The sequence below is a fragment of the Eptesicus fuscus genome, chromosome 11 (genome assembly GCF_027574615.1).
Source record: "Eptesicus fuscus isolate TK198812 chromosome 11, DD_ASM_mEF_20220401, whole genome shotgun sequence".
Classification (NCBI taxonomy): domain Eukaryota; kingdom Metazoa; phylum Chordata; class Mammalia; order Chiroptera; family Vespertilionidae; genus Eptesicus; species Eptesicus fuscus.
The window spans coordinates 65,072,151-65,096,363 of record NC_072483.1 but is presented as its reverse complement, the minus strand read 5'-3'; the positions used below and the strand labels follow the sequence as shown (position 1 = coordinate 65,096,363).

Sequence of the window (24,213 nt, the reverse complement as noted above, 5' to 3'; positions counted from 1 at the left end):
CTAATTGCCCATTTCTGTGGCCAACAGCCCCAACTCTTGTCACAGGAAAGATTTTAAAAGCAAAACAACAACAACAACAAAAATGTTAGCATATAGACAATATGCTATTGAGTTTGATTTAGAAATTCAAGTATCAACTTTCTCCCAACAATTGTCTTTTAAAATTAGAACTCTGAGAAGGAAATTAAACATGAGTCTAGCCCCAAATGATTTCCACTAAAGTAGGTTAAGATCAGTTACGCAGGCCAGAAGCATTCTTGGGTAGTTCAAAAGATGATGAGTGGAAACACTTCCAAAGACAACAGGGCTGGAATGCCAAGGGCAACAGGGCCATCGGAAGGTGGCTCTTGATGGAGGCAAAGAAGCCATTTCCATTGGTTTGTATATCACACGTGCCACCTATAATTTGTAAAGTTCTTTACAAAATGCTTCTGTGGTAGGCAGTTAGACAGACATGAGCAGAACAAGGAAATGGGCCAGGTACAGAAGGTCACCAGGGTAGAAAGCCTGGGTGCCTAGCAACAGGCAAAACTGGGAAAACAAGGACTTTGCCCCAGGGTCACTTTTCCCCTAGCATATCGCTGGTCATGTGGTTCAGATACTCCCCTGGCATGTCATTTATTATGCAGTAGACCCTCTTGGAGGAGAAACAAGGGGCCAAAGCGTGGCCTCATTCAACTCCCTTGTGTGCCCTTGCACCGATCACTTCCTCAACCATTAACTCTTAGAAGTAACATCTAGGCCTCTGTTGTGTTTTAGCTTCAGGCCCAAAAAAGCAGCAAAACCAGACAAGTGATGCCAGGCTGATCTAAGAACCAGCTGCACTGACTAGTGACCCCCTGTCCAGGTTCTAACCTATCAATAGAGACCACAGCACATTTGGAAAGGACACATTTGGAAAGCTGATGAATATTCTATTGAGATCCTCCCCTGAAACCTCCAGATAAATACCCTCAAGACAGAGGACACACGTATGACTCCCCATAGGGAGCACACTTTTTCCCACCCCTTTCCCCAGGGGAGATTTCCTTGCTACTCTTTTCCTCCTAAGTTCCAAGGGCCCTTCATTTGTCTCTGTGACTTGTTTCCTGAGCCCACACCAGTTGGCTCACTTTTCCTACCTCTGTGACTTTCTAAATAAACTTTTATAGTTTGAGTCCTGGCTCTGAATTCTTTCTTAGCCAGAACTCAAGAACTGAGGTTGCTGAACCAAGGTCCAGTCGCCAATGACATTCTGGTGCCGACTCGCTGCCAACACTTACATATAGATAACCTCATTTCAAATTCTAGTAGGACTTTCCAGCACCTCTGTGGGTCTGTGCTACACCTCAACCTTGCACAAGTCACAGCTTTGTGACATGAACATGCTCATCATTCCCATCATCAGACGGAGACACTGATGGAATTACATGATGCAATTTCAGTAGTAGGAGAGTCATATCTTGACCCTTATTCTACCCTATGTCTACTGGCCTCCACTGGGTCACAAAGCCTCAGACTTCATCAGAAGGGTCTGTACAAATGTGGAAGCCACATTGACATTGTCTGGACCAAGTACAAGAACAGCTATCTTTAAACACAGAGATATTTGTTGTAGACTTGACTTCTCTCTCCAACAAGATGACAAAAATAATAAGGGCTTCATATGCTTTCTTACTGATCTACACAAAACTAAAAGTTAGTACCTTTTGGAAGTACTATCAAATTTCAAAATTTCAACCCTCACTGAAATCATGACACTTAATGCCTGAGAGCCTCAATATCCCCATCCAATAACAGGAGTGAAGAAAATATCCCTGTCACAGGGCCCTACTGAGGAGAATATTCTTTCTACCAGGATGCAGCAATGAAACTGTTGTCTCCTTATCATCCTGGAAATTTAAACCGAGCAGAATTTTATGGGGTATATTCTATTAGATTGCACAATGAATTGTTCTTATGGTAGAAGATGGAAGTATAGTATGATACTAATCTAAATATGAAAGCCCATACTTCTTCCATTTTTATTTATTTTAGCAACCTAAAGAAGCCCTAAGACAAAAGTCAACTTTAGCTGCTGCTTCTGATTTTAGATAGCACAACATAATATCTTTTTTATCCCCAAAATCTTCCATGTGTTCAGAGAAACCCTAAAAATAGAGCAGGCTATGATTGAAAAAATCAATGAAAGTAATTCAAGCTTAAAGAAAAGGGACCAGATTCCAGTACAAGTTCCCACAGTCTGTGACCGTGGGCTGTGGGACAGTCACATCCTTAATCTAATCAAAGTTCCATCTAGCCATGGCCTTTGCCATTCGTCTTGCTGAAGGTTCTTTTTCCATTCCAGACCCTACAAAACTTCCTGAGCAGATTGCTTCATCATCACTTCAACTGATGCTTTCCTGATATGTAGCTCATTCTTTTAATATTGTAATGTCTGCTGACCATTAATGCCTCTTGCATCAATGTTTAATTTGCCTGATTTATATAATTTCATTCAACTGTCTGTTACTGATACCATCTGATGGCGACTACCTATTATACTTTGCTTATCAGCACTTAAATATATACCAAATCAAACCGAGACCAGAGAATACAAAGAAAAAGGCTAAAGGTAAAATGCAATGAAGAAAGCATGTAAAGAAATGAAAAAGGTTAGTAGAAAAGAAAAAGAAAAAACATGGTACTGAAGTTAGGAAAGCACTTACTTATTAAATTATAATGTGGAAAGAGAATAAAGAGAGAAAAAGTAAATTTTCTAAGTTTTTTCAGGATGTAGACACTAATGCACATGCATAATTATTTGTGGAATGTATAAATGCTACTGTATAAGCTGCCACCAGTATTTCTTCTATTCATGTGCTTCGTTTTCCCCTAGTCTCCTGCCAAAATATTGTGACTGTGCTAAAAACAGATGTGTAAGTGACAGTTCTGATGTCCTCCATAATTAATGACCTTTGATTCTGGACAGCTTTGAAACATTCCACATTTGCTGGCCTCTGCTGACTCCTAGAAGGAGTCAACCCTTGTCCTCTGTGCCCTTCTTTCCACACTCAAGCGTTACATGATATCCCACTGCACATGTCACATAGTCACCTCTGTCTGAGGTTGAGACACAGATCGAATTTCCTGCCCAGAACCTGGGTGGAAACCAAGTACAGTCATAGAGAGAGGGTGGATTGTGTTCAGGGCAGCAGTCCAAGGGCCTGTGGTAACCTTGCTCCATTTATCCATCACTGCACAGCTGTTGTATTCCAGGGAGAGCTTGCTCATTCCCTTCTGGAGCCAGATTCTTTTTCCCTTATTGGTTTGGCAATATCCTACTCAACTGCAGAATTATCATTAAACTACAAACTATCCTCCAGTGTGAAGTTGGAAAGGATTAATGTTTGTGGCTCAATTAAATGCTTATCTTAGCCTCAAAAATGCCCCTATGTCAAAGGAAGTTGAGTACAGAATAAGTTCCTTCTTGCTGATGATTAACAGACATGGAGGTTGGGCCAAGTTTCTTGGGATTATTCTTGGAATACAAGGAGAAGGCAATCAGAAGGAAGAAACCCTTACAGGGACTCAGGTCAGTCTGACCGGTGTGGAGTGATGACTGTCCTACCCCTTCCTCACAGAGGTGGTGGGCTCCTGGCCAGTTTCCAGTCGAGGCAATATTTGAGTAGCATCTTCTCTGAATCTGCCTTATCTCACATTCCATAGAAATAAACCAAGCTTTTAAATGGGTGTCAGGCAAAGAATAACCTGGGATTGAGCAGATATTCCAGTGCTGACTTAGCATGGACCAGTATCAGGTGGTTCAGGTGAACAGAATCACCTGCCTCCATTCAGAGGCAGAGCAATCTCCAATCCCCAGGAGCTGGACTACGGTATGTCTGCAATGATTTATTTCCCTTTAACCAAGATTGCACAAAGGTGATATGACTTCAGTTTTGATGGGAAAATTCAAAATTTTTTTTCCCTAAGACATAAAGCACAGAGTATGAGTTTTTAGAAAACAAAATAAAAAAAATATCTCTGATCAACATTATTAGTCATTAGGAAAATGCAACTCAAAACTACAACCAGATAACACTTCACACACACTAGGGTGGCAAAAGTCAGAAAAGAAAAGAGAAGAGAAAAGAAGAGAAGAGAAAGGGAGGGGAGGGGAGAGGGAAGGGGAGGGAAGAGGGGAGGAGGGGAGGGGAGGAGAGGGGAGGGGAGGGGAGTAGCAAGTGTTGGTGAGTTATGGAGAAGTTTGAATCCCCATGTATTGCTGGTAGGAATGTAAAATGGTTCTTTGGCAACTGTGAAAAACAATTAACATTTCCTCAAAAAGCTAACATAGAATTGCCATATGATCCAGCAATTCCACTCCTTAGGTATACATCCAAAAAAATTGAAAACAGATATTCCAACTAATAGTTGTACTCACATGTTCACAGCAACACTAGGCACAATAGCAAGAGCTAGAAACGATTCAAATGTCCATCAATCATAAATGGATAAACAAATTATTGTCCATCCACAAAATGGAATATTACTCAACCATAAAGAGGAATGAAGTACTGACACATGCTACAACATGAATGAACCTCGAAACATCGTGCTAAGGGAAGGTAGCCAGATGCAAACTGTCACATATGATATCATTTATGTGAAACATCAAGAATAGTAAATCCATAGGCACAGAATGCCGAAGGATGTTGCCAGGGGCTGGGAAGAGAATGGGGAGGGGATGGGGAGTGACTGCTGAATGGGTACAGCGCTTCCTTCGGGGAGATGAAAACTAGATAGAGGTGGTGGTCACACACATTGTGATTGTACTGAATGTCATTGAATTGTTCACCTTAAAATGAGTTAAATTTGTATTAGATGAATTTCACCTCAATTCTTTAAAGTGTTTTAATACTCTGTCAAGACTGGTGCCTGACATCACTTGCCTCAAAGAAGGGAGTTTTGTTCCCTTTTCTGCAGATCTCCGCACCTTCTCTCCCACACCTCATCTTGATTCCATCTTCTCTGGAACTTTCCTCCATTAACTACACCCCTCCCCCTACCTGTCACATCAGCCAGTTTCTTTCCCTCTGTTTATTTCAATGTGGCACATCTCTGCTCTAGGAGTAAAAACCCTCCTTTTAACCCAGTTTCCCACTTTCTCCCTCCACTTGGTGCCAAACTTATCAAAAGGGCAAGGCATGTTGGTGACCCAAGCCCCTCCTTGCCCCTGTGATCCGGCTTCCTGCCCACCACCATTGCTGCCCTCCCAACAGCAAGATCCTGGCTGGATTCTCCCACCTCCTGCCCAGGGAAGCAGCCAATTTTCTGAAAAGCAATCCCTTCATTTCCTTGCTCCTCTTTACTATCTAAAGAGCTTGCAACAATGACCAATGAAAAGGTTGCAGGAGGGAAAATGCCAATTAAAATCTGATGGAATCTCAAGCCTTGCACATCTTTTTAACATTCTGGGTAACAAAACGATGGGCGTGGGGGGGTGGTGGAGGTGGTGGAGGGATACATAAAGCATTCCTGCTGCTCCCCAAAGCCCAGGGATTGTCTCAGCAAACAGATGTAGTTCTTTGAGTCAGGACCTAATGATCCCATTTTTCATGGAATACCTTTTCTCCTTGAAAGAAGGACTCACAGGCAAACTAGGCTTCTTCAGAATTGGCCATTCAGCAGATACTTTCTCTCAAATGAAGCAAGTAAGACTGCCACTTCAAGGAAAACAACCACTAGTTTTTGTTGTCAGAGATAACATTTGAGCTTTAAAAGCCTTAAAGGAGAAATTAGAATTTTGGAAAACGTTTATCTTTCATTATGAGCTTGACAAACCCCTAATACTTGACGATTTTGATGAGATTGGTGGTGATATTAATCATGATGTGATTTTTGGGGTTATTATATAATGAAAGGTAACATTTGGAAGCTCTGTATAAGTCCATTACTTTCCAAATGACCAATCTGTGATGTTATAAAAACCATTCATTGGTAGAAAATCCAAAATGCAGAATAGACCAATGGATTTTAATGTACCAGAGTACAAGAGATCATTGATATGGTTTCAGATTCCACATTCAATTAACCTTTATGAATCTGCCGCTTGTCCAGTTCTGGAGTATTTTGAAGATACTCAATTATCTGCAAAGGCTATTAAAACACTTCTCCTCTTTCCAACTGAGAATCTGTATGAGGCTCAATTTCTTCCTATACTTTAACCAAAACAACACTTCACAATAGATCACATATAAAAGCAAATGTAAAAATCCAGCTCTCTTCTTTGGAGCCAGATATTAAAGAGATTTGTAAAAATGAAAACGGTGCCTTACTTCTCACTAAATTATTTTTTTGCTTTAGAAAATACAGTTACTTTTCATAAAGAAGGTGTAATTTTTGATAATATGTGATGGGTTTATTAATTAAAATAAATAATAAATATTTAATACCTTAGTTTTAAATTAATGTAATAAATATCAGTAGATGGAGCCCAATAAGCAAGAGTTCTTTGGGGACCCCAATGACTTTGTAAAATGCAAGGGAGTTCTGAGACCAAAAAATCAGAAAAACACTGGGCTAAGTGAAGTCAAACATATTTATAAATAAAAGTGCAAACACCACATCCACTGGAGGAGTCTTCACATGAGTCTGTAGCTCACCAGCAGAGAATGGAGGCCAACATCTAGAGACTGAGGCACAAAGATGGCCAGCAGGGAGCTACTCTGAAAGGGAAGGGAGATCTCCTCTAATACCGGGAAGGAACCTGGACCCTGTCTGTCATAAAGACACATTTGTCCCATGTTGGTGTTTCTGTCCAGTTGGGGGGAAGTTATGCTGGACAATCCCCTTACACATCACAGGTCATTCTAAATGACCTAACACTCCCTCACTGGAAGGATAAACTGCAAAGGCAGGCTGATTCTTAAGAAGCTCAGAGGATGTCACGAAGGAAAAGACAAATACCATCATCAATCCAAAGCTCCAATCTGTCAGACTTCAGGGAGACAAATGAGTCCATTTGTACTTTTTATTATTACTATTTGCACTTTAAAGCCATATTTGAGGTAACTGTCAAAAACAGAAGTCCATGCTGGGGACCATTTAAATGGTTTCTTTCCCCCTGAAAATATGAAAGAAACACCTCAAATGGGCACTATTTAATTAGAGGAAGGCTACGGAAGTTGATGATGTTTCAGAGGAGATTTGGGCATCAGATGAAGGTCAAGTTCAATGATTTCCGATGCCAGTGTTTTGACTTTCAACATCTGGAGAGCAGGGAGTAAGGTGGTTTTCCTCCCCTGTGTTTTGTTGGGGTGAAGCTCCATGCCTGACACATAGAGGTGCTCACAGGACGCTGGGTGAGAGAATGAAAATGTGCAGAAATAAATGAATATCCAAGATGAGGAGTGAAATAAATTCCTTTGGTGAGTGTTGGCAAAGCACCACGATGCTTTCTGGATCCCTAAAGGGGACCCCTCCTTGGGCAAAGCCATTCCTAGCAGCTCATGCTAAGCTCACTGAATTATGGACTGAAAAAATAGGACAAAAGGATAAGTATTTTATGGAAAGACAAGGAAAACAGGCCTGCCAAGTTCCAAGTGATGGTTTTTCTTCTCTCAGGCATCGTTTAATCAGTGCCTTCTTTCCGTGTTCTAAAATTACTCATTCAAATCTCAGAATGATGGTTATCTGTCTTTGATGCAGACTTATGAGTATGTCTCCTCTTTGTAAAGTCTGAGAGATATAATGAACCGGACAGAACTGTGAGGAAAGGGCTCCACACCTGAGTGCCTAGGATACAGTGAGGCCCTTTGATTTTTTGATGGTCTTCCTCTGCTACCCTCCCACCCCATTTCTTTCTCACAGTGTTACCAGGTCACAGTCTTTTTTCAAGGTCTCATGAGGGCCTTTTATGTTCGCGCTAAGGACAATCAAAAAATAAGCTATGAGAGAAGTGATGGGTGAGAGAATATGAAATCCATTCCTGCCCTCCGGCGCGCTGCTACTGCCTGAGAGAGTTTCACAGAGGACTCAAACCAACAGAAGGATGGCATCAACGATTCCATTGATTCCATTGACCTACTTCCTCTTGAAAGGAGAGAGAAAGGATTGGCAACGTTGCTTAAGGTGGTCCTCAGTGGTGACTACAGCGTTCTGGGTCACACTGTCTGTGAGAACCTCAGAACAGAGACTATTTTCCATCTTACTACTTTATCAACCATATATCAACCATATTTAACTACCATATAACTCAAATTACATATCAAATTATATATCCAACTCAACACTCAGAGAACTGGTTTCCCATCATATTTTTCTTCTTTTGTTTGTTTTGTTCATTCAGTTCATAGGCACTTTTTCAGCATCATCCACGCGGACAGCACATGCTATTTGTTACAATGGATGCTAAAGGAAGCAGGCACAGATCACAACATCAAGAAACTCACCTGCCCGAGACTCCCCTGGGAAGCCCAGTGATCCCACATCTGAGTTGAACCTGTCTCAGGGCTCACAGGACACACCTGCAACTCTTTCCCACAGCCCAGCCTGCATCACCATGATTTACTGGTCCAGCACCCTGCCCCCACAACCTTCCAACTCTGTCTCAAAGGCCATGTCATCTCTGACCAAATGTGTATCTCCAGAGCCTCAGCCAGTATCAGGCATGTGACAGGCAATAACTCTGCAGTGAGGTGAGTACAAATAATAATGGATGTAAAGAAATACAAGCATACATCAATACTCATGTGTCTCATAAGAAAAATAAAATGCAATAGGGTTTTAGAGGAGGGAGTCAGCACTGAGGGATTAGGGACAGCTTCCAGAAGCAAAAAGAGTGTGAGCTGAGTCTGAAGTATAGTTAGGAAGGTGGGAGGGCAAGGGCAGAGAGTGGGGATAGAGTGGTGTGGCAACTAAGGATTCCAGATGGAGGGAACAGCATGTGCAAAACTACGGAAATCTGAGGGAGGAATGAGGTGTGTGTGTGGGAAGGAGGGGGGGCAGGGGGACGCCTACAGGGATTGTGGGAGGAGCTCAGGTTGAAAGCTGGAAAGGGTGCTCATGCACACAGCTTAGGCATGCTCCTCTCTCTCTGCTCTGGGAATGAAATAGAAAATAAACAAACCTCAGAAATGAGAATTTACTTCGAGCCCTAACAGAGGCACATGCTTTTGAAACAGGAAAAAAGATAAGTAGAGGGGAAGGATAGTATCACCCGCCCAGGCCACATGGGCTGGAGAATGAGGACAGTGGATGTTAACAAGTGATGAATAAAAAACAACTTCAGGACAGTGATTTATTTCCCATAAACCAAACCCAAGCAGAAGAACTCGGCCATAGTAAGACTAGGACTTTCTAGAACTTGAGCCTTTGACTTCTAAGAGCAGGGAGGGAGGTAACAGAAGGTCAGGAATCTTCAAGAACCCAACATTCTAGTGTCTTTCCCATGTGCAAGCCAACCCCTGGAGACAGAATTAAGATACAGGCTCTAAGGGGAATTATCAATGGCTCCCAGCCATGATGTCAGTTCAATTCTCTCTCAAAACACAATCTGAATAGTCAGCTCTAATATCTGATCCAAATAGCCTGAGAATGATGGATTCCTAAGCTACAGCTAGAGAGATTTCTAAGGAATCTTTTAAGAATGGGGGCCTGACCCCACTTATCTATCAATATAAATCAGAGCCAACAAATAGGACAGTTTGGGGATATGTATTGAACCATTATATCATTTATCAGCAGTTATCTTTTTTTATTAATTCCATGTGACCTTGAATTTATTAACAGTCAAATCCCTGAATAAAATGATGTTTCATATTTGTGTTATGAAATCAGCAAGAATGGGAAGATGATAAGCACTATTCCTAAGACCTCTATTTCCAGAATTATGGTCCACAACCTACTTTTGCATCAGAATCACCATATATCTAACAAAAGGCATAATCTGAGTGAGGGCCTGGAATATGACTTTTTGTCAAGGGGCTCAGGCAAATCTTAGGCAAAGTAAATTTTAAAACTACTCCTTTAATTTTGTGGGCAAGGAATGCAATTGAGTAGAAAGGGTACAACAATGATTGGAGAGAAAATTTTGTGATGGTTAATTTTATATGTCAACTTGGCTGGGCCATGGTGCCTAGATATTTGATCAAACATTATTCTGGATGTTTCTATCAGGATGTTTTTGGATGATATTTACATTTAAATCAGTGAACTTTGAGTAAAGCAGATTGAACTTCATAATGAGGGTGGGCCTCATCCAATCAGTTGAAGGCCTGAATAGAACAAAAGGCTGATCTCCCCAAAGCAAGAGGGAATTCTCCCAGCAGTCTTTGGACTTCATCTGCAACATCAGCTCTTTCTTGTCCGCCAGTAGACTGCCTTTGGACTTGAACTGAAACTCTTTCCTGAGTCTTCAGCCCACTAGCCTCTCCCCAATCAAATTTTGAACTCACTGAGACTCCACAATGAGTGGATCCAGAATGAGTCAATTCCTTAAAATAAATCATAAATATATCTCCTATTGCTTCTGTTTCTCTGAAGAACCTTGACTAATACACATCTCTTGCACTTGGGAGACAGGGTCCATGGAACCTAATTGAATCTAAAGAAGACTTAAGGCCCACACCAGCAAAGAGGTCTCTGTGACTCTCTGACACACCTTTCAGATAATTAAGGAATCATCAAATAGCAGCAGCCAACCTTGGTGACAAGATTCAAAGAGAAGCAGTGGCCAACAGTCCAAATATTTTATAAGGAAAAGAAAACATCAGTCAACTGTTATAACAAAAGGAGTTTTTTAAAAGGTAGCTCCCTACCGTGCTATAGTAACAATTTAAAAAGACCATCCCAGGATGGGGCCATATCTAAGAACAGCAAGCTTCAACTTTTATTACAAATCGCCCATCAACTCAGAACTGTGAAGTATCCTCTAGACAAAGTATACCTGACAGAAAAGAAACAAGCCCCATTACCAAATGAGAGTAGTGTGGTAATAACAGAATTGCTTTTATTTTTATGGATGATCCAATAAAAAGTTACAAAAATGATTAGCAACAGTAAAAAATTAAACTACCATATAGGTCTTTCTATTTTGCGTTGAGTTTAAGATTAGACCATATAACTTCTAATTTTTGGAAAGAGTAAAAAGAAACAAACTTGATGATAACAGTCTTGTTAGTAAATGACTAGTAAATTATGGCAACAATCACAAGAAGCCACTGGAACTCAAGTAGACACAAAAAAGGTGAGCCTCCTTTGCATCTCCACTCCTGCCAATGGTAGTTCAACTCCCCCCCATCTTTTTATGAACTATAGGACTGGCTTCCAGATTGTTCTCTCCAAGAGGACAAAGTGGGTCAATGAATAGACATGGTAATTTCAGCCTAATCATTTGCTTACAGTCACCAGGGATGATTATAATGGCTCAGATTAGATGACTGCCATAATTTCCTTAAATCCACTGAAGGTACATGTGGGCTTTGACTGAATCAACAACAGCAGAAGCTCCATACTCTAGGAGCCACGTGGTGGACGTGGGAGGTGGCAGCAGAGGGAGGAGGTGTCATCTCAGGGAGAGGTAAACAGCTATTCAAAGGAACTGGTGTCCATAATGAACGTGTTTCCTCTACAGTGATCTGCTAAAATTAGCATGAATTCCTCACTCAGGCATTTGAGTCATTTTTTTTTTTTTTTTTTTCAGTTTTCCAAGTTACCTGCCAGGTGCTAACCACTTCCACAACCTGTTCAATGAGTCCGTTCTAAAGCACCAGGCACAGCCTCTGAGCTAGAGCATTCATGCCGATGAGACCCAGGTGGGGCCGCATGCTGCCAACATGATGCCTCAGGATAACACGGTGAGTACTTTATGAATGAAAAGTTTCCCCGGAAGTGTCATCCATCATAAGAGAAAGCTCACAAGGAATCCGAACCACTTTGTCAGTCCTAAATTCTGAGAACAGCCCTCTGTTCCTTGTTTAAGACCTTTCTCTTTTGCCAATACGATCGTTTTGAGGGCTAATCAGGCCCCAGAATCATTCACTGGGGATAATAAGAATGAATTTGGGGAAGACCCGTGTGTCCCCTCTTTGCAGCCCCACTGGGGAGCTCTGACATTCTTCCATGGTTTCCATATCTTTTCTCAAGTTACTGTACTCTAGTTTGACTGTCTCAGAACATTAGTGTCCTTCCTTTTTCCCCATAAAATAAGTTGATAAATGAAGCTTCCTCTCAAGAAAGAGAAGCATTGGGTCCAAGTTGGCTGAGACAGAAGGAAATGGACCTACAGAAAAGGCTCGGTTCAGTAAAGGAAACCTCATGCTTCGCCTCCTGGCTTTACCCCAGGCTCTCTCCCCTCCCCCAGGGATTTCATTTTTGACTTTGGTTTACGTCTGTGTTCCTCTTCTAAGATTAAGCAGAAATTATTATTCCCACTGCTTTCTTGGGTTCTGACAGAATTCTGCCCCCTCCAGGGGATATCTTACAGGGAAAAAAATGGTATATTTGAGTCATTGCATTACACCTAAAATACATCAAAATCACGGGTTTTCTAAGATGGCATGAGCAATGTCTTCCAATATCCCTTTTTTCAGTTACCCCATTCCTTCCACTTATCCAAGTTCCCACCACTATTACTGAAGGTGCTGGTATTACCACAAGGAGGTGTCACCAAAGAAAATTGACCAGTGCTACCCTTAAAATTGGTCTAAAACAACTCACACTCTTTTTCTATCAAGGGACCCTCTTTACTTAACATGAACTCCAATGTAAATATGTGAAGAACTGGGGAGAGGGAGATGGAGGCAAGGATGCCAGAAACAGTGAGTGCTAAGAGTAGTGGATGTGTCCTTGTGGAACAGGCTCCCTTGTAAGGGTTAGGGTCTCTCACTCCTGGCGCTCATTTAGAAATCATATGGAGATTTATATATCTGTGTGTTGCATACTGGCATATAATTGAAACCAGAAATGTGGGGGGCTTTTTAAAATACATTTATATCAATATATGTTTTCCAGGCTACCGGTGTCCCCTTACCTCTGCTGGCTTCGTAGTGCAGGCCTGGGGTCCATCTGCCATTGTCTTAAGGAAGCCCTAGACTGATGGCAATTGGCCTCAGTGGCTGCTCTGGTCCTTTTCTGGTCTGACTCCTTGACCCCATCACTAACCAGAAAATGAGGAAGAGAAACTGTGCTCAGCCCCTGATGCCTGACCCTTGACCCCTGCCACTGGGACCTGAGCTATGAGGAACAAGACTCAGGTCCCCCACAGTGTTGACGATGCTGGTCCACAAAGGTCAAACATAATGTCAGCCTTTGGGTCCCTGCCTCTTCTCCATTCCTTCTCTTATTTTCACTTCTGTAACTGTTATTAGTATGAGGGAAATGCAAAGTCTAGGAGGGAATTCTGTAATAATTGGGAAATAAATGACTCTGTGCTTACCTTTCCCTCCTTCCATTTCTCTTGATTCTGCTACCAGGTATGATGACGACTTCTTCTCACAGAAAACTCTGGTTCATACCAAAGCAAGAAGGGCTAGCACTGCACAAACTCATTGTAATTACTTTAGAAATCATATGGAGATTTATATATCTGTGTGTTGCATACTGGCATATAATTGAAACCAGAAATGTGGGTGGCTCTTTAAAATACATTTATATCAATATATATTTTCCAGGCTACCGGTGTCCCCTTACCTCTGCTGGCTTCGTGGTGCAGGCCCCTTTTCCTGAGCACTCCAAGTCATGTGCACGGCTCTCTGCTGGAGCACATGTGCTGGTCTTCACCACCAGGGTCAAGCGTAAAGCCGCGATGGATTTAGTAACAGAATCATTCACAAAGCCTAAAAGGAAATGGGACAAGAGGAAATGTGAATTTTACCAACATTCTTTTTACAAGTCTCTAAATTTAGCTTAGGCAGCATTCAAGTCTGGCCACGAAGGTGAAATGGGTTAAGTTAGGCAAAAGAATAAAGCACACACAGTAGCCTCAGGCCTTTCAGACAGCCACCCCCCCCCCCCCCCATGAGAAAAACCCAAGGCCAATGAAAAGAACTGTCACTTCAGTCATCCCTTAGACCCCATTGCTCTGCTCCTGCCCTCGCTCTTGGAGACCACTCTTTCTCTCACGTCCATCCCTGCTCTAGCATGTTAGAATTCAACTTCCCTGATTTAAACCCATTTTCTCCCAGGAAGCCACCTGCCTACATCTCCCAACTCTCCTGACTCCTGGTTACCGGGGGTAGTCACAGCACTAAATATACCCCCATTACCAGCCTGCCTGGGCAGACTCTGTGCCTTCACAGGCAGACATGCAATACAGTTTGGTATTCTATGTTGGGTTTATCAGTGAATATCTCTTGATCACCAATTTGGCTACACAATATCAATTTAACCAACTAATAATACAGGACCAATGGTAGTTGAATATTTGCAGTATCATTGATGCATCATATTTATCATTCCATGATCTTTGTCTAGTATGGCTATTTATAGATAGTAAGTAGAAATAAATAGGAAGTAAATATAGTCTCCAATTGGAATAAAGAAATAAATCCTGTATTTTGTATCAATGTTATAATTATTTTACTGAGAATGTCTTTTTTTCTAATAAGAATATTCACTTATTTATATTTAATTTTAAATTTCAAAATAAATCACTTATAATTAACACCTCCATCATCCAGGAGAAGACTCCTGTGTTACCCATAAATAGTGCTCAAGACCAGGTGGTGAAAATGATTCTAGACAGTCATGCCTCTCTGAGCCCCAAAGTTCTCATGTGTTAAGTAAGGATAATAGCCCCAAATTAGGGTGACTATAGAATTTATGATCAAAACTGGGGCTCTCCTCAGATCAAAAGAGGGTGCTTTTGTGATTACAACTGAACACAGGCATGAAGTGAGAGGACAGTCTCCTGCTCCTCATGTCCTGAGGAATAGCCAGACACCAGGAATCTGCAAAGTGGAGTCTTACATTAATGCAAGAGATCATTTTAACAGGCAGAAGATGGGTGCAAAACAGAGCAGAAGATTGAATCCAACTCACAAGTGTCCAGGTTATGATGGGAAATGAATGCAAGTCAGAGTGGAGTGGAGACATGCCTCAACTCCTCGTTTGGAATTAGGAGGCCAGTGTCTCTTGGTGTCTCGGTAAAGACTGGTGCTGCAGGCCTGACTCGGGGTGACATTTTACATCCACAGAGACTAGTTGCTTTCTTCCGAAGATTTCCTATTGAGAACTTTATGGTAAACTGGCTTTAGGACAGAAGGAATAGGATGGTTTAGGCAAAGGCAGCTCCTCTGTAGAGCTGTCTACTTCCTCCATCAGGGCCCCGCACTGGATAGACACCTTACACCTCTTCCCAGCCACCTTCACATGCCCTGCTTGTCCCAGCTCTGTAAACGTTTCTACAAAGCCCCCTTTGTCTGGCCTACTCCCCTTTCTTCCATCTCCTAGCTCAGATTGCATCTTATTCATGAGTTTCTCCTCAATATCCCAGCCCCCTCTGAGCTCAACCCATCCATCTGAAGTACATACTATCACATCCATGTCCCTGATTAGTTTATGTTTTGGGTGGTTTCTTGTTATACCACCTTTACCAAATCTTCCTGATGGCTAGGGACAAGTCAGAGAGGTGGCAAGCAGGAAGTCAGGATACGGGTGTACACAGGGTATCCCAAAAACATGAATGCACACTTTAACAGATCAATTGATGTTTCTTTTCAGCCAGAGTAAGCTTTGAACAAAAGAAATTCATGCTATTGGAAACTTGAAAATGCAGTTGAAGTACAAAGACTGACTTTATAATTATTCAAAATGTGTATACATTTTTGGGACACAGGATATCCCCAAAATTTTATACACACTTTAACAGCTGATAACTCACTTAATTTTCACTCCTTTTCAGGTTTAACTGATTTGAAATAATAGGTGAAGCCAGACTAAGCTTGAACAAAGGAAATTTATTCATTAGACTTTTTTATGGGGATACATGAAAGATAAAGTTTATGGTACAAAACCAGCAACAGTTGACTAATTGAGAGTGCACAAATACTGAACAAAATGATTCTTGATGTTTGCGATTTCATTGCTTCATGTTATCAGCAGTGCCTGGACCTGAACGGTCATCAGTTTGAAAACAGGCATTGGCAAAAAAAAATTATTCATGTCTACGGATTCTTTTAAATTTTGAAAATGAACTGTATGTTAATAAATACCGACTTTATAATCATTCAAAGTGTGTATACATTATTGGGGGACACTCTATATATGACAGAGCAGCAAAGGTAATTCCTGAAGAGGAGTTTCCAGAATGTCTTGTCATCTAACATAGAAGAACAGCAATTATTTGAATGCATAGATCCCAGTTTTCTAAGGAAATGTGTGCCTATCAATTTGTGATTAGCCTTGATAGGGACACAGAGTCTGGTACAATGTTGGGATGCTATCAGAGTTCTTATTCAAAAAGACATTTTTACACATAAAATAATAGAGGTCAATCAGATATCGGTAATTATAAAGGTGTTTTTCATACCCCTGCTATGTTCTCTACTTTCGCATTATGATTGAAATCTACATCATCAGTCCACTTTCTAAGCATTTAGACCACATAATGCTTTGTAATTCTGCTGAAGAGACCTCCCTCCAAAGGTTATTTTTTAAATTCTATTCAGCTATTAAATGCACTTAGCTGGTAGAAATTCAAATGAATGCACAGTTAAAAATATACATGGTGTAGTTTTCTAGATAATTTGCTTCCATTATCTCAATGACCATTTACTGAGCTCCCATCTACAAACTAGGGGCCATATTAAATGCTAAGGTTACAAAGATGAGTCACCCCTGGTTTCTGCCACCACCAACATTCAGTCCAGAGTAGTGGGCCTTGGACTGTTTTGAAAGCAGAAGCTACATAATTTTACAGGGGCTTTTTCCAAGCACATGTTTCTGGGCTCCAACACAAATGATTCAGAACCAATAATCTGGGATGGGCCCCTGACAGGCATGTTTTTTAAAAAAGACTTCCTAAATAATTCTGACACATGCTTCCAGTTAAGAACCACTGGTCTGGCAGAAAAGCTAATCTAAATCATGCAAGTAATATTATTATTAAGGTAACAACCACCCTGAATCAGAGGCATCTAGGTGAGCCTCTGAAAGCACATTTTATGCATCTATTTCTGAAAGTTCTGCCAACTCTGATTATTTAGACAGAATTGATATTCCCTCTTCTTCACAGGTCTCAGAAGTTCTTGGCCACAACTCTGCTAAAGGTTTCTGTATTAGCTTTATTTGCTTAATACGACTGTGAGTATTTTGGCCCTAAAGTTCCTTAGTAAACGATTAAAGAAATCAATCTTTGCAACAGTGTGTCACACACTCCTATGTAATTCCTAATTATGTCACCTAATCTCTCAAAGTGAGTCAACAGGATAAGCATGCTATTTTGGGCAATCTACTGCTCACATGATGAGATCAGCACCTGTTGACTCCTTCCAGGTCACAGTATAATTTCAGTAAGTTGTTCGCACCTCTCTTTGACCATGTCTAAGGGAAAAGGCTTGGACTTCCTCATCGTGAAAAGTAATACTGTCCAATTTAACTTTCATCAGCCTGCAGCGAGGGGAGGGAGTCAAGTAGCCCCTGGGAAATGCCTCATGCCAAAATCAGGAGCTGTGCCCTTTACAAAGGGACAGCGGAAAGAAACAGAGTGAAAAAGAATTCATCTTTTACAAAAGAAGTTCTTTGAGGCTGGATTCGTGGTCATTTGAGAGTTGTTGAAAGTCAGTGTGATTTTTTTTTGGGCGGGGGGACACGGTACTCATACCATGGACACTTCTAACACACTATAAGAAATGCAAAGCAAATGGTCATTATTTCTTCCCTCCTTAATGGTGTGATATCAATATGGATAACATAATTCCTGATCCAGGACTGGATAGAAAAGCTTCCTCACCCTCCACTAGAGTCTCTGAGGATGACACTCTGGTTCTGTCTACAGAGACATTTTAGAGCGGGCTTTGGCAACACCTGCATTTTCTATAGTCTTTTCAAAATCCAAGGCACTGACGTCACACAGGCCTATGAACTTGCTCCAACTAAGGCCTGATTTAAGTTAAAAGCAAGAAGGAGAAATAAAAGAAGGAGATTTATAAAAGAAAGGAGAGGAAAGAGGAAGGAGAGGAAGGGAGGAAGGAAGACTAGGCCAACAAAAGGAAAAAGAAAACAAAATCACAGTTTAGGAACTGCATGAGATGAAGGAAAGGAAACGCTCACACAGAAAACAAGTGAAGCAGAAATGGAGAAAAGAAAATGATGGCTTTCCATCAAATGTTTCAGGGACTCTTGCACCTTTTATCAAAGGGACATTTTATCTTCTTCTCATTTTCTGGGCCGTATATTCTTCATTGTAACCACAACAAATGTAAAATTAGAGTTCTTTGAAAGTGATTATGAATAAACATTTGTTTAAATCAGACTTGTGCAATTAAAGTCTATAATTCTGAGTATAAGACTGATATACTGAGTCACCCTAAATGGAGAGACCATGCATTCCATGGGATGAGGTGGGGAAAAGTATATGGATGGAGAGAGAGTTGACCTCATTCATTCAACATTCAGCCATTGTTTATTAAGTTCCCAAGCAGGAGGCAGATTTTAGGTTGAACACTGAAAGCTGAGAAAGTGCCAAGGAAAGAGCTGAGGAGGTCAGCATGTCAGATGGATGAGGACATCAGTGTGTCAATGGCCAGCATCTTGATGAGGATAGAGAGGCAGGAGAAACCTGATTACAGAGTGGTCTCATGAACCTTAGTAAAGATTTGGATTCCATGCCAAGTGCAATGGAAATCCACTGAAGGGTTTTAAACAAGGGGATAACACATGATTTGTGCTTTTTTAAAGATCACATTTTGGAACAATAACCAAGAAGATTTTTGTATATGGGATAGGAGAGAAAGGAAGAAATCACACATAGATAGTATAAACAACTTTGTGGGTGGTGGTGGTAGGCATGTGAATCAAAATTTCCATTTTGAACATATTAAATTTGAGACACTGATGAGACCTCTCCTGAAATGGAGCAGTCAAGTTGGTAGGCAGATGTAGGACAGGTGTAGTTATAAATGTTAGGGCTGATGCTTTCAATTTGGGTCTCATCTAAATATAGAGGTATTAAATCAATGGGACAGGGAGAGTGAATTAGGGAGAGGAGAGGAGAGGAGAGGAGAGGAGAGGAGAGGAGAGGAGAGGAGAGGAGAGGAGAGGAGAGGAGAGGAGAGGAGAGGAGAGGAGAGGAGAGGAGAGGGAGAAAACAGGGCCCAGAAACAAGCTTTACCGGCCAACATAAACTTAGTTTTGCATAGTTATCAGCCCTTACAGAATCATACTAGAAAAAATAGCTACAATAGAAACGCCTATATGATTTTTCCATTGTGGGGTTGATAAGGAAAGATAAGACTTCTGCATCATGAAGGACATAAAGAACTACAAGTGGGAGACTGGGGCCCATGCAAAGAAAAAGTCTCCAACCCTCTACACAGTTCAACTCGAACTTCAGAAGGAAAGCAAGAGGGAGGGATGGAGGAGGGAAGATATGGCTTTGGAGACCCCTTCTACTTGCTACACAACTGGGTGATTTCCCTAATGAGTTTTAAAACTGTAATGAAGGCAAACTTTCTCCAAAGTTTATCCAGGAATCCGTTAACACTCTGGAGTAACTGGTTATGAGGACAAATAAAAGTTGGGTTTCCTTCTCCCTCCTCTCAATCCTTCTCTCCTCTGCCCCCCCACCCCCCGCCCCACCACCCTCCCCTAACTCACACACAAAGACTCTGCCTGGTCCACACCCCACACTGTGCTCATTAACACAGTAATAAAATGTTCTGCCATCATTACGGTCCTTTTAAAACAGTGACTTGGCCAAACTCACTTCCCTTGGGGCCAATGAGAAGCTGAGAGCCCTGAGAGAGGTCCAGTCATTATCTCTGGAATGCAGTGGTGTGGTCAAGCATCAGTTAGAGCAGAGATGGCTGGCTCCAGGCCATTAACTGTTGATTTTACCACTTGTCTTCTTTAATATTAACACTAAAGAGTCTTAAATGGACTTTGTCGTTACTACCTCATTGGGATTAATAGCAAATGAGATTTGCATTTCTCACCTCAGTGGTTTGGCTAAAGACCATTTTCTTTCCTGTTAAAGGGAAAGCATACATGCAAAATAAAAATTCTGGCTGTAAATACTTGAGCAGTAGGTGTTGGAAACAGACTGCCTAGTCTTCCTATTAGGACTGGCGAGTCATCTGGCACAAACCTATAACCTATAAAAACTGTCCATAGTTGGGACAGTCCCATGGCTGGCACGAGATAGGTATGAGAAGTGTGAAATAGCACAGATTCCAGCTCCCACTGGTAGGCAACCGCCCCCCCCCCCATGCCCACTTGTTAGAAGGTAGGATGAAGGTTAGTGCAAAGCTTAGTAAGCCGGCCAGATCCCTGTGGATTTGTGACTCAATACTTGTGGTTTGGGGAACAAAACCGGATAAATAAATCATCTTTTGACAATGCCAAGCCAGAGACAAAAAGAAAAAACAAAAAAACACAACACAGAAACAACCTTGAGGCAGGGAGCAAGCCTGAATGTAGACCAAGTCCAGGGCAACATGATATAAAACGAGGCTTACTAATGCACCCCCACTTTGTAAAGAACGCAGCTATCCCCACAGTGCACATATGCAGAATGCTGGCAGATCAGGAGTTAAGGAGAAAAATTAAATGAGCACTAAAAACGCTGTCACTACACCATGTACTAACAGAATGATGCCTCATTTGCTGAAGAATGTGCCTGGCCACACCAACCCTCCCGGATCTCATTCAGAGTCTTTTGACTTTTTCTAACGAATCTTACTTTAAATTTCCATGTAAAGGCTGGATTTTGTTGCTTGCTTGCTTTTAAGTTGTGATACTTAAGGTAGTAAATTGATTTTTGCAAAATTTTCTCATACAGAATAACTCATTTCCTGGGATGTTTGGAGTAAGCTATGGCCAATGATGCTTTTGAATTGAAAGACACAATGGCACATAACAACAACAGTGCAGATACCTCTATCAATGTCACTCAGTTAAGTCATCAGGTAGGTTATGTCTAGCCAAGTGACTGAAAAGTACTACACGTTCAGTACAGTTCAGCCTTGAATAACATGGATTTGAGCTGCATGGGTCCATTTACATACAGATATTTTTCAATAAATAGACAGCTGGCCCTCTGTATCCCTGGGTTTCACATCCACAGTTGGGACTCTCTGGATGTGGAAGGCTGACTGTACGCATTGTTCTATGCCATTTTATATAAGGGACTTGAACTTCCTTGGATTTTGATCTCCATGGGGGTTCCTGGAACTAATCTTCCATGAATACTGAGAAACAACTGAAGTTTTAGGAGAGTCAAAAGTTATACACAAACACTCCTTTGATAGCAGCCATCATCACCATAATCATTATCATCACCACCACCATCACCCTATTATCATAACCCCTATCATCACCACCATAATCATGATTAACACCATTATCACCCCACCATCACCATCATCATCCTCATCACCACCATCATCATCATCATCATCATCATCATCATCATCAACATCAGCACCTCCATCTTCACCATCACTGTTATCATCAGCACCAACAACATTATCTGATTATCATAACTCCTGTCATCACCACCATCATCACCCCACCACCACCATCACTCCCATCCTCATCACCACTATTATTATCACCACTATATCATCCTCATAAGCACCCCCATCATCACCATTACCCTCATCATCACCACCACCACCACTACAGCCATCAACATCATCATGATCACCACCATCATGTCCACTGTCATCACCATCATTATCATCACTAACATCAAAATAAAAAACCAACACCTGTTTAAAGTGGAACATAACTGGATCTTACACTGGTGTTGGTCTTAGGAAAAGGCTCTGGAAGTACGTCCGTCCCCTGAGAAAAATGCAGTGCTGGTATGCAAGCAAGGATGTCATTTAGAGGGTCCTCTAACTCAGCCCCTCTCCTGTCTAGCCTCTGAAATGGAATTTAAAAAAAAATTATTGCTGCTCTTAAAAATTATTGCTAGAATTTAAAAATAATGTTCACACAGTGTGATGATTGTCAGAAGGGGTTGGGTAGAAGGAGAACATAGGGGTGATAAATGGTGAGAGAAGGAGACGACTTAGGGTGGTGTGCACGCAATACAGTGTACAGATGATGTAGAATTGTGCGGCTGAAACCTGTATAATTTCGTTAACCAATGTCACCCTAATAAATTCAATAAAAGGTTAAAAATAACGTCCAAATAAAATTACACCATGCATTCATAATAGCATAACTCTTATTATCTGCCACTTTGAACAATTCATGCCTAAGTTATAAAATATCTGTGTGTGTGTGAATAAATGAGGTATAATGACAATTCATACAATTAAAAGACATTTTTAAAACATATAACAAGCAGTTAATTCAAGAGGCACTGGTCAATATAATGCAATACAATGGGCTTAGTGGTATAAAAATATTCAAATTATAAAATCCCTTTTTTTAAATAAAATTTAAAAGTAGGCCTGTCAAATCGCTCTATATGCCCATTTCTGACCTTAGGTAATCTCCATTTAGAAAAAAAAAGAAGCCCTTTCTCATTGCTTATGAAAACTACATCCTAATTGGACATACAGTATTTTTTTAATGCCAGTTCTTATTGGTAGAATATGAAAATAAATTTGCACTTTCCTTTGAAATTTTGTTGGCTCACTACTAGTGGAAATTCTTCATTTGTTTAATCTCATTTTCAATGTCTATTTGTCACCTTTTCATAATCAGTTGGAATTGTATCACTTGATCTTCCATTAGTACATTTTCAACTCATCAAGTACTAGTCAATCAATTGCTCAATTCCTGTAGACCTCAAATACAACTGCCCACCACTTCCAGTCCTTACTACCCAATGAATGCATCCTGATTAATGGCATTACTATGAACGCAAAATAATTCATCATTTCTCTGTGTTGATGTGAGGGTAATGGGAGATTATAAACACACAGCTAATTGGGCTATGGATGACTTTATAAACATTAGGCAGTCAGAGAATTGGGCCTTCTGATGAGCTAACATGAAAAGCTGTTGATTAACATGTTTACCTTCCTGGCTGTTGCAAGCATTGTAAATATGATTTGTCAATTGCCTTTGTTCTGTGACATCTCTTTGTTTCAAAAATCTCACATTTAAGTGGCCACCGACAAGACTGTCTGGTAACTTCAAGGTCATATGAAAGACCGTTGCCTGAATTTACAAGTGTTTGTTGAGGTTTCTAATTTGAGATGCATGTGCTTCTTCAATTATGCATAACACCTTTCTTCTTCAGAGCAGGTATTTACTGCACTAAAAATAGAAGCAGCCAATGCACTGCAATGAATCCCCAGGGGTGCGCCATGATTGGAGAGAGAACAATTGGGAGGAATGGCGAGGCGGACTGGGATTCAGCCTGATTGGTCAGGCTATTTCTGGCTCATATTAGCATTCTCATCACTAGCACAGTCATACCCTGGGCCTCAGTCCTCAAGATGCTCAGGGGCAGCCTTACCTATCTGCTCCACTTTCTGGAGCTTCAAAATAGTCCCCACCACTCAGCCCCTCTCCGATCTGGCTCATAAATGCCTAGCATTGGCAGTGAGTCAGAATTACCTACAGTTTATATCATAAACTTCTATATAGGCTCTAACCTGACCCAGTGAATCTGAATCTCTGGGGGTGTGACCACAAACACCGGTGGGGGTTCACCAATGTCCTAGGTGTCTGGCAGCCAGGCAGAGAAACAGCTGTAAGGATGACTTCTTTTCTGCCATGTTAAAATGCATGTTTCTGGAGGGACCTGACATAGGAGGAATATGTTTATCAGTTCCTTCCCCTCAATTGCTCCCCATTGCCAACAGAATCTTAATGTGGCCTCCACAGCCAGGCAAGGCTGGCCCAGGCTACTTCCCCCCATACACACCTCTCCACCTCTCTCGCCCTTGTTTTAGTTCCTCCAATATTATGACATTGTGTACTCTGTCTAGCCACAGGGCCTTTGCACATGCAGTTCTAGCCTTCTGCCTGCAAGGGTTTCCCTGTTCCCTAGTTAATATCTCAGCCTAATCATCTTTCTTCAAGATAGTGATCTCCCCTGCCCCAAGGATATGTCAGGTTTTTATTATC

The 24,213-nt window shown here is 41.3% G+C and overlaps 1 protein-coding gene across 1 annotated transcript in view; it reads right to left on the bottom strand.

Annotated features, from left to right (window-relative positions):
* DNER (delta/notch like EGF repeat containing) overlaps positions 1-24,213 on the bottom strand; it is a 231,884-nt gene that overhangs the window by 95,786 nt on the left and 111,885 nt on the right. Inside the window, exon 5 of the mRNA XM_028151173.2 lies at positions 13,651-13,796. Within this exon, the coding sequence (XP_028006974.2) occupies positions 13,651-13,796 (146 nt within the window). The remainder of the gene's footprint in view (positions 1-13,650; positions 13,797-24,213) is intronic.